Source organism: Vespa crabro, chromosome 2 (assembly GCF_910589235.1).
Source record: "Vespa crabro chromosome 2, iyVesCrab1.2, whole genome shotgun sequence".
Classification (NCBI taxonomy): Eukaryota; Metazoa; Arthropoda; class Insecta; order Hymenoptera; family Vespidae; genus Vespa; species Vespa crabro.
Window position 1 is genome coordinate 13,064,003 of NC_060956.1, and position 11,355 is coordinate 13,075,357.

The following is an 11,355-nucleotide window of genomic DNA, read 5'->3' on the forward strand; positions in this document are numbered from 1 at the left end:
TTTATTCTAAAACCCTACTTTTTCGAACTTTTGAAAAAGTTTTTTATTTGTGCAAAAACTATTCTGGAAAAAATATCATTTTTAACACGATTTTTTTCAAAGAAAGTAAAAGTTTTTCAAAAATTCGAAAAAGATATATTCTAAATAAAACCTTCGTTTTTAAAATGAGACTTTGTTTATCAAAATCAATCAAGAATTACGCCTGTTCTCATTGATGGCGTAAATTGTTGTAAAACCAAGAGTGATAAACAGCTTTATGATAAGATTCAGTTAATCTTGAAGTTTAGAAATTATGTTTTTAGATTTCCAAGATGCTAAAAGTACAGTAGTGTAATTGGCAAACAAAGTTAGATGAGGCTGGGAATACGTGGGGATAACATTTATGTAAATATTGAACAAAATTGACTAAGATAAAACCTTAGCAGACACCAGCTAGAACGAAATGAGAGAATAAAAAATTTATTTTATGGAAAAAAACATGGAAAAATCTATTTTTATAATAGGATTTAATGAAACTTTATGTTACAATAAGTTGTCATAATTTAAAAAATAAAGCGTCGTGTCAAACTGTACCGAAAGCTTTAGACAGATTTAATAGAATTATGAGTGACAAATTTATCGCGTCATATGAAACATATCGAGCGATACGAATGATTTAATGTAAGGTCGAGTGGGCCCGCATAAAGTTGATCGATAACAATTTTATTGTCGTCCAAAAAATTGAATAACTTAATATGGATGCATATTTCAAAGACCATGCCAAGAACTAAGACTGATGGAGCTGTAACTAGCAACCAAATATTGTTGACTTGTAAAATGGCAATTAATCTATTTTCCAAGAGTTTAGAAAATAACTAAGAGTTAAACAAGTCATATATAGTGTAAAAGAAAAATATTCTGAAGCATGTTCTAATATGAACAAGGATATTTTTTCGTATCCAGCAGCCCTAAGCTGCGAATTGGGATTACCCAGGCGGCGAATGATGAACGAAATGAAGGAGTGATGAAAGTCTTACTGAATTCAAATCTCATCAAAATTGAGCTGATAAATAAAACAATAATGGAATATAAATATCTAATATTTAACATAGAGATGTTAATGTCGATGTCAGCAAAATTTTTAGCCAAAACATCCACTTTAGGTTAAGCGAAGCTACAACGACACTACAAATAATATTACGATATCAATCTGGATTAAATGGTTTTAAATTTGCCCAAAAGAACGTCCCTTAAAGGACTTAAAATGCTCAATCCCGTTTTTATTCATAAACTCAGATATACGAAAGCATATCCGAGCAAAAATATCTCGTAATATCAAGTAATGTTTGCCTTCGAATAGAAGTCAATTATATTTAAGCCTCCTATGGTAGCGAATATACTGCAGTGATTGATTATTCTTTGATAAAATTTCGTGTTTTCGATGCAAAGAGGTATTGGTGGTAGTGGCCCTTTTCGCGCATGCATGAATAAATAAAACAGTAAAAGTAATTTGTTAATCACTTGTATCACAGCTGGGAAAAGAGGTAATGATATTTATCTTCTCCATGAGAGAATGATAAATCCATGTTTTTAATCATACTCAAAAAGTTACTGAGTAAAAAAGTAACGATATTATTGAAATAATATTTTTTCATCGTAAATCTTAAAATAACGTTAAAATAATTTTTTACACTTACAAAAATTGCAATGCGCGTCTGAAGGAGTGCGCCAATCTCAGACTAGAAGCAATGACCAATCGTGAACGAACTTTTAACAAGAGTACTTTGATGACGTGTATTTTCGCCATTTTGTGACGTCACACACGATGACTGTCGAAAACATGTCTGGTGATTTTTGTGTATTCTAATATATATTACTTTAATAAAATTATTAGAAAGAAGAAAAAACAAAATCAATTGAAACAAATTACGAAATTTTTCGAATCAATTAAAGATGAATGAAGAATCGTCCGATATCAACTTATCCCATTAAACGCAGGGAAAAGAATCCTTTAATCATCTTTTTGGTACTCTAAAGCTAAAGCAAAAATATTTCGATAATTGTACATTGAAATTCAAAGCAGAATGTATCAATAATCGTTATTCAAAGGTAAAGACTATGGATCTTATTACTAAACATTGTATAATAATGTTTTATTTGCTGTTATACGTAGTTTTATTATCAAAAATCTTACCGCTTTTTATCTAAAATCATTTTTGATCTTTAGATTAACTATATAGATCATAATATAATATAATGTTAGATTTAATTTTTAAATTATGAATAATCAATACTTAGAGGATTATTACGATTTTATATATTACATAGGCCATTAGATTAGTAAAGTTAATTATTATTGATGATTAATTCATAATGTGTGATATAACAATGAACAAATTAATGTCAATGTCATTTGAATTATATAAGAATTTAATCTAGTTCTAATAATTTTTAGATAGTACAAAATTATATAAAAGACGAAAGTAAGAAAATAATATTTTAAGTAATCGTATTATTAAGAACTAAAGAAAGATATAATGGCTATCTTGATAGCATATTGTCCTCCAAATATCAGTTTTACTGAAATTTGGATTAACCATGGTATGTCAAAATGTTTTATGGATACAGTAAGCATAACTATAATTTTTTTATATCTAATGATATTTGGGACAATCCAGTTATGGATGTATCGCAAGTATGGAACAGAAATTAATACAAATGTATTACCAAGAAGTAAGCTATACAATTTACAAAAATTTTTTCTTTATCTGGTTCCATTACTTAGTGTATTAAGAATAATTTTACAAGCAGCTGTTTTGAATGATAAGAAAATTTATGGATACATGGTAAGTTATAACCTATCACATTCCTACTCCGTATATATAGGCATTAGAAATATATATATTATATTACCACGTTAAACCATTGAATTTGTAGATACTAACAACAGTATTGACAGTGATTATTTATCCATATTCTGTTCATATACTAAGTATAGAAAGACACAAATTATTACCAAGTGTACCACCTCGTGGCCATGGCCTTGTTTTACTGGGATTTTGGACCTTAGCATTAGTTGCTGAAAATCTTGTTTTTGTTAATATTGGAAAACTTGAATGGTGGTTTCATTTAAATTCGTAAGTATAGTAATAAACAAATGTTTAAAAGTCCTAATTCTACTAGATATTTCATATCAAATTTCTAAATTTATTTATATACCATGCTATTTCCAGACTGACAGATCAAATTGAAATGGCCCTATTTGTGTTACGATACTTTAGTAACTTAATGATCTTTGCTATAGGTCTAAGAGCACCAGGAATATCTTCTAATACAGATCCTGAATATTATACACTTGACAATGGTACAACTCCATGGCCAAGATATCACAATGTAAGTTATTCCTTTTACATTAATATTATATACAAAGAAAAAAAGAATTACTTTTTTATTAAATAAATGAATGCATAAATAAATACAAATATTTTCTTCTTTTTTTTAATAATTAGATTTTTTTTCATGTACATTCATAGAGAACTGAGGATAATTCTTCAGCATGGAAAAATGCATGGTATAAAATTAAAACTTTAGCTCCATTTTTATGGCCAAAAACAAGTATTTTACTTCAATTGAGAGTTATATTTTGCTTTGGATTAGTTATATTAGGACGTTTAATAAACTTATATGTACCTATTTATAATGGAAAAATTGTGGACAGCATAAAGGTTGCACCTACAGAGTTTCGGTGTGAAATATAATTATATTTTAATATACGCAATATAATATCTCCTTATAATCTAATATATTCATATCTTTTATAGATGGGATCTGATCTTGATATATGTTGCATTTAAATTTTTACAAGGTGGTGGAACTGGTGGAATGGGATTATTAAATAATTTAAGATCATTTTTATGGATTCGTATTCAACAATTTACTACTCAAGAAATCGAGGTTGAATTATTTAAGTATATATCTCTTTTTTATTTTACATAAAAAAATAAATAAAACAACCGATCTTTAATATAATTTATTGCTTTTAGACATTTACATGGATTAAGCTTACGTTGGCATCTTGGTAGAAAAACTGGAGAAGTATTAAGAGTCATGGATCGTGGTACTGATTCTATAAATAATCTTTTAAATTATATTTTATTTTCAATTATACCAACAATCGTTGATATTATTGTGGCTATTGTTTTTTTCATAAGTACCTTTAATAAATGGTTTGGTCTAATCGTATTTATAACAATGAGTCTTTACATAGGTAAGATCTTATAAATTTTTTGTAATATTTTATAACCATGACAGTTTAAATATTATTTCGTAATCGTATAAAAAGAATTTTATTATCCATTTTAATGTTATTAGCTGCTACCATAATGGTCACTGAATGGCGTGTTAAATTTCAAAGAAGGATGAATTTAGCAGATAATGCACAAAAAGCACGCAGTGTGGATAGTTTACTAAACTTCGAAACAGTTAAATATTATAGTGCAGAATCTTATGAAGTAGATTGTTATAAGAAAGCTATTTTAGATTTCCAAATTGAAGAATGGAAGTCTATGGTCACATTAAATATCTTAAATATTTTACAAAATATAATTGTTTGTTGTGGTTTATTAACTGGTTCTTTACTTTGTCTTCATATGGTTAGTATGGTACTATTCATTCAATAGATTTATAGTCTAGCTTCTCTGTAGAGATTAATTTATTAATCATAAATAAAAAATTATTTTTGAGTTTATTTCTCTTGTAGGTTGTAACTGGTACAGGATTAACAATTGGTGATTACATTTTGTTTACAAGTTATATAATACAACTTTATGTTCCACTTAATTGGTTTGGTACTTACTATAGGTAAATTATTTTTATCTATTTTTCTCAATATGAACTGAATTAGTTATTATAATATATATTTTCTATCTTAATTTTTTCTTATCAACAGAGCTATTCAAAAAAATTTTGTTGATATGGAAAATATGTTTGATCTTCTTAAAGAAGAACAAGAAATAATAGATCCTCCTGGTGCTGGAAAATTAGAAGTTAAACGGGGACAAGTAGAATTTTCGAATGTCTCTTTCAGCTATACTCCAGATAGAATAGTATTACGAAATATTAGTTTCATTGCACCTGCAGGGAAAACAATTGCTTTTGTTGGTCCCTCTGGTGCTGGAAAATCAACTATACTGCGATTACTCTTCCGTTTTTATGATATAGAAGAAGGCTCTATATTAATAGATGGTCAAAATGTAAAAACTGTCAAACAAAGCTCATTGAGAAGTGCTATAGGTAATATCAGATTACTATATAAATGTTAATTTAGATATCTTTATAAAATATTTTCTATAATATAGGTGTTGTACCTCAAGATACAGTTCTTTTTAATAATACAATTAAATATAATATCCAGTATGGTCGCATAGATGCTCCAGAAGCAGATATAATAGAAGCAGCAAAGAATGCAGACATTCATGAAAGAATTTTAACATTTCCAAATAGCTATGAAACACAGGTTTCACATAATCTTTAATTAATATGAAAAAAGAATTATACTATTTAATAAATTACTGATATTAACCATGCATTGAATTCGTTTAGGTTGGTGAACGCGGTCTTCGTCTAAGCGGAGGAGAAAAGCAACGAGTTGCTATAGCACGAACAATATTAAAGGCGCCTAAAATAATTCTTCTAGATGAAGCGACAAGTTCATTAGATACTCATACCGAGCGTAATATTCAACTAGCATTATATAGAGTTTGTACAAATCGTACCACCATCATCATAGCACATAGATTATCTACTATAATACATGCGGATGAAATTTTAGTTTTAAAAAATGGTGAAATAGTTGAAAGAGGTAGACATGAAGAATTAATATCGCATGATGGAATTTATCATGCAATGTGGCAAGAACAATTACAAAATGACACAGAGGTGAATCAAGGTGAGACTGTACCTGCTTCATCTGAAGCAGAACTGAAAGCTTCTTAGCAAATATAAAAAGAATTTAATTTTCTGTGTATAAACTTCTGTTAATTATTTATAATAGAGAATTCTTATCTTAAAAGTAAATGCATTATATTACATGAAAGATGAAGAATGAAAATGTAAACAAAAAAAGAGATGATTAAACACTATAAATTTATAATTTTTTATTTGTTTACTATTTATCTAGTATATAATCCTGAATTTCTACAATACTATTCGAATGTTATGTAATGTAATGAATACAAATGTGTTTATTATTTTATTAAATTGATATTGTTGCAGTTGCACATGTTTCAAAATATTAATATATATTTTAAAAATTGATGATTTGATCTATTTTATTCTTCGGGTGATGGAGATTTTTCTGTCATAATTTGAGCGTAAGCTCCATCTGGAACCCAACCAGATTCATCTACATAACTTGGATGTGCTGTTTCATCTCCTCTCCATACAAAATAATAACTGGCAATAAAAGCCCATGCCAATATATATCCTATCTATTAATAAGAAATATAGTCAGAAAAATAATTATAAATAATATGTAATTGCTTATTATTAATATGAGATTAGTATAATAATCCTATGAGAAAATGTTATTACTTTAATGGCTACTGTTGTATCTTCAATAACCATTTTGAAAAATGTATCCAAATATTAATTATTTAGTATAGTTCATGTGTACGAGAAATATTTTTTCTGTTAATTTTATTTTATTTTCTAACCATTTTCTCTTTCTTCAATTTTGACAGATCATTTTAAGGGTCATTATTCGTTTGTTACAAATTCAAAGCTGCGTTTAATAGCTTAAATATAATAACAAGTGGTATACAATAATATTATCTGTTTTATTTCATATGAACATCAATTTAATAAGTACTTTCAAAATTAAAATCTTTCAAGTATTTTTAAATAATATAAAGTATTATATAGTGTATATATATATAAATAATATATGCATATATATATATCTCCAATATATGCAATTTTTGTATGAAACTAAATCATAAAAAGAATAGAAAACAAGAATTTCAGTAAATATGAATTATCATTTTACTTATAATTTGTATATAAACCAAAATTTATAATCTATGTAATATATTAGTTTTATATCTAACTCAAATAATCTTAGTAATTAAATTATAATATTAGTCATTACTTATGCCCGGACATTCTAATATTGTTTGAAATATTTCTATATTTATCACATCTATTCCAATGTTCAGCTTGTTTTACTTTGTTAAGAATAAATTGTGACCATCCATTTTCATTAATTGTATCCTCTGGATTTTCAGGTGGTAAAATAATGTCTCTGCAAACAGCGTAAACTGCAGCAAATACCCAGATGCCAGTAAGAAATAACTATTAAAAAAAATAGTAAAATAGTTACGCCTTGATCAAGATGATATATTAATAAAGAACTTACATTTACAAATAAATCGGTAGTCATGTGTATAACATGTTATAATTCAAACAAAATTATAATTTTGTTTTGTAAATTAATAGAAGAAGTAATAGTATTGGGCATATTATTATTTTATATAATAATATTTCAATTTAGAAGTATTGATGCAATAGATATATCATTTTTTTATTTAATATTTACATCACATCTTTCTTAATGAATTCGACATTTTATAAATTTGTTTTTTTTTTTCATTGCCAATTCGTTTAAGTTTTCTTGTCCATACTAGATATGATAGAAATATCAATAGCCTACTCGATTATTTACACTTTATGCAACACTACCAATTAATTTTATAATTTGTCACTAAATAATTGCAAATTATACATGTACGTATGTATATATGCATACGCATAAATAAGAATCTATCAGAATTGTTCCGGAAATCATAAGCGACACCAAACGACAATCGTTAAAAGTTTAAGACGAGAATGCCTATTTGTGAGATAGATACTTTTTGTAGAAAAATCACTTCAAATTGATAGAATACGGTAATATTCTGATCATATTTTTTACTATTCAAGTAGAAAAAAATAAGAAAAATATAATCATATTTTTCTCTATACAATAAAAATAACTGAAGAAAAAACCAAACGAAAAATGTAAACGAATAAAAGAATAGTTTAGTAATATAGAGACTGTAAACGAACATTCATTTGTTTTCGATCAACGTCCAATGTAATTAGAAAACATCGGAAAACAATATTTCCTTCAAAGTTGGTCGTATTAAATATTCATACATAACAGTTATTTTGTGCATCCATACAAAGTCCTAAGAGAAGTCTCTTAAAGGTCTTATCTTTCTAATAATAAAATACATACAGATGAAGATTTTACTATACATAAAGAAACGAAAAGTCAATATATCTTATACATATATGTACATAAAGTATGTAATAATAAAAATTGATTGTTTTTATTTGGAACAATATCATCAATACTTGTGATATTTTCTACAAAAAATTGGTTTTATGTAATATTTCTATTTAGGAAACATTTGTCAAAATGAATTTAAATAAAAAAATTCCCTTTTTTCCTTTTTTTCAAAATTCTTTTTACATGGATCCATCTTACGAAACAATTCTGACCGAAAAAATTCCTTAAAAGTAACATTAGAAAGTGCTTCGATCAACTTGGACTTGTTTGAGTAGAAGATGCAATCTTCTATCAAAAATTTGTTAAATTTGGAAATATGTAAAATACATAAAGGAAAGAAATATTACAATACAACTTTAGGCACACACATAATTGGTAAATACTTGAGTTTCCTCTTTCTGCTGCATGTAGTTGGTAATTTTTATGTAATGTGCAAAATAACATGGGAATACAATTTTTGATTTTACACCTCCATCTTCTAGTTTTTTACAGTGAAATATTAAATTATTATAATATTATTCTAGGCACGCACTATAAATAATTACTTCTGAAATTTGTAAGAACAAATTTCGTGCGCGATAACAGTTAAATAATAAAAGAGATGCCACCCTCTGTCCATACAATGACTTTAACAAGCACTATTGACTTATTGAACTAGCAACTAACTAGAAACAATAATCCTTATATAGCACCATTTTTATAATACAGTATTTTGAAGATAAAATTATATCTAAGGTTACCAACTGGTAGTTGAAGGAACATGTGTGCTCACCGTAAAATCTTTATACAGAGAGAAAACACAAACCTGAAAAATAAAAAAAAACGGAAACTATGAGAATTCATTATACAATGAATGACACAATTTTGTACAATCAGACCTTATCTTTCAGACGTTGACAAAGTTGTAATGCTATGGTTAAAAGTACCAATGCATCATTTAACCATGGTACACTACATTCTGCTTGTTGAGTCTCATGTTTAACACTACCATGTGCATTTTCTAATTGATAGACTGCTAAAACCAGTTTATAGCTTTGAATGTAAAAGCTAATAGCTAAATTCTCCGGAAGATTAGGACTTAAAGACTTCTGAAAATGAAATAAATCATAATTTAGATCATATTTACTAAACATATGAATAAGCAAATATAAAAATTTGTCCAAATTTTTATTTACCATATTACGACTTTTGATGAGATCATCAATGGTTTTCTTTCTAGGAACAATTAAACTAGTTCTACTCCGTTGAAGACTACCTAATATATTACCTAGTACATGCATAACTTCGTCTGATGTTTTGAAAAGATAATGCCGATCAACATTATCAATATGTGCAATAGCTTGTTGTAAATGATTAGCGGCATCTTGTATTTGTTGTAATTTCCAGGGATGTTCATTCACTATACTTGTTCTCATGCTAACATTTGGTTGACGTTGTACTTTGAAATTAACTTCCTAAGAAAAAATATATAATTAACAACACATTTTGGAATTTGATTATTAAACCTTAATATAAACTTGACAATATAAAATTAATATAACTTTGCTAAAATTTTGCTTACTGCATTTGTGATACTATCACCAGTCAGTACTGCGACACACTTTACTTGATCATGTGGAGCTGCAAATACAAATCTGTCTGTCTTACTGAGTTGATCATTACCAAAAACAGCCAATGGAAATCGCTGTGCACATTCCTATAAAATTATATGATATATTTTATATTTTTCAACTTTTAAAAATTTTCCATACATATGTTATTACATCTATGATCTTTTATACAAATTTATAATAGTAAACTATAACAATTATCTATTATAATACACAAACCATTAAGATATTGCGAAGTTGGAATAATGAAGAATGAACTTCTTCATGTAGGAGCCATTCAAATTCCATTTGCTAAAATGAAAATTGATTATTAATTATTATAATCGAATGAGGTATAAAGATGAAAAAAAAAGAAGATAAAAGAAGCAAAAAACCCCAAAAATGACAATACATCGAATTGAACAACATAACCTTCGAACCGTCATTCATCGATTAAGTAAACTACATGCAATCAGTAAACGATAGATAAGGTTGATTATCGTTGAAATGAGAGATAGCGAAGTACTTAAGTGATTAGATAAACGTTAGGCAGGCTAATAGCTTACGAGATTATGAGCCTCCTCTTTCTCGCAGTCCGCCATTTTTTCACTGGTGATAGTGTCTCCCTCAGTTTTCAAATTGTCTCGCCTTTCTCTAAATTATTTCTGTGTTATATGAATCTTCGGCGAACTTAATTTTTTTATGCGTTTTCATAACGGAGCATAGCAACTTATGCTTATCGACCTCTTGCACAATTGTGTATGTACTACCGAAAATGTCAAATGTAAAATGTATTACCAAAATAAGGTTAAGCGAGATATAGTAGTAAACTTATAATTTATTCTACATATCTTTGTATTGTTAGAAAAAAATATTATATCGAATTATGCACTTATTCTGCCTTATATCCATTTGGAAAGTGCTCCAGCTCTCTCTCTCCTTCTCTCTCTCTCTCTCTCCTCTCTGTCTGCCTGTCTGTCTGTCTGTCTATCTGTCTGTCTACATGTCTGTCTGTCTGTCTGACTATCTATTAAACAGAATGTTGTATAAAATGCAAGTAGATCTATAGTACGGAAATCGATTTATTTAATAACAGTATTTTTTCAATGAACATCTTTACGAAGTTAGATTTTTCTCGAAAGAATTAATTTCTTTAATTTCTCTAATCTTGATAGATGTTTAGTATGATCAAAAGTTCTTATAATGAGTCTCAAATTTTTACGAAATAATAATTTTCCTTATTTTTATTTTAAATAAAATAATTTCCATTATCGTAAACAACAATCAGTGGTATATTATGATTTATTTTTACAATCATTAAAGGCACTGTGAATTGTTCTAAAAGTCATTGGTATATCCTTTTAAGCAAAATAAAGATAATTAAGCTTGAGTACATTATTTCCGAAATCCATTTAAGAAAGTTCCAGTTATAGAATACAATGATTTTAAATTGATTTT

The 11,355-nt window shown here is 27.3% G+C and overlaps 2 protein-coding genes across 5 annotated transcripts; one reads left to right on the forward strand and one right to left on the reverse strand.

The window, feature by feature from the left end:
- Positions 1–1,786: 1,786 nt before the first annotated feature.
- On the forward strand, positions 1,787–6,130 carry LOC124421542 (ATP-binding cassette sub-family B member 6). 2 transcript variants are annotated; one of them, XM_046956818.1, is made up of 12 exons: positions 1,787–2,088; positions 2,435–2,825; positions 2,917–3,116; positions 3,213–3,372; positions 3,513–3,724; positions 3,801–3,947; positions 4,023–4,246; positions 4,351–4,631; positions 4,739–4,839; positions 4,928–5,271; positions 5,337–5,494; positions 5,581–6,130. In XM_046956818.1, exons 2-12 carry the CDS (start codon positions 2,517–2,519, stop codon positions 5,971–5,973), a joined length of 2,529 nt encoding a protein of 842 aa, XP_046812774.1. In that variant the 5' UTR covers positions 1,787–2,088; positions 2,435–2,516; the 3' UTR covers positions 5,974–6,130. The 2 variants fall into 2 exon arrangements, with proteins under 2 accessions (XP_046812774.1, XP_046812775.1); XM_046956819.1 differs by having other exon boundaries at positions 2,658–2,825.
- Positions 6,131–8,696: 2,566 nt separating this feature from the next.
- Positions 8,697–10,898, reverse strand: LOC124421543 (protein rogdi). Of its 3 annotated transcripts, XM_046956821.1 has the most exons (7): positions 10,790–10,896; positions 10,464–10,663; positions 10,138–10,209; positions 9,870–10,004; positions 9,484–9,762; positions 9,187–9,396; positions 8,697–9,137 (listed from the first exon to the last, which is right to left on the reverse strand). In XM_046956821.1, the coding sequence occupies exons 2-7, from the start codon at positions 10,497–10,499 to the stop codon at positions 9,045–9,047; spliced, it is 825 nt and encodes a 274-aa protein (XP_046812777.1). In that variant the 5' UTR covers positions 10,500–10,663; positions 10,790–10,896; the 3' UTR covers positions 8,697–9,044. The 3 variants fall into 3 exon arrangements, with proteins under 3 accessions (XP_046812777.1, XP_046812778.1, XP_046812779.1); XM_046956822.1 differs by having other exon boundaries at positions 8,697–9,113; positions 10,464–10,898; XM_046956823.1 differs by lacking the exons at positions 10,464–10,663; positions 10,790–10,896 and adding an exon at positions 10,310–10,445.
- Between the last annotated feature and the right edge of the window lie 457 nt (positions 10,899–11,355).

Coding starts and splice junctions, on each gene's coding strand:
- LOC124421542 (XM_046956818.1), top strand. CDS start 2,517: ATGGCTATCTTGATAGCATATTGTCCTCCAAATATCAGTTTTACTGAA. Junction 3,725..3,800: donor GTTGCACCTACAGAGTTTCG/GTGTGAAATATA, acceptor TATCTTTTATAG/ATGGGATCTGATCTTGATAT. Junction 5,272..5,336: donor CTCATTGAGAAGTGCTATAG/GTAATATCAGAT, acceptor TCTATAATATAG/GTGTTGTACCTCAAGATACA.
- LOC124421543 (XM_046956821.1), bottom strand. CDS start 10,499: ATGGCGGACTGCGAGAAAGAGGAGGCTCATAATCTC. Junction 10,210..10,463: donor AAGAGGAGGCTCATAATCTC/GTAAGCTATTAG, acceptor TTTTCATTTTAG/CAAATGGAATTTGAATGGCT. Junction 9,397..9,483: donor TCATCAAAAGTCGTAATATG/GTAAATAAAAAT, acceptor TTTCATTTTCAG/AAGTCTTTAAGTCCTAATCT.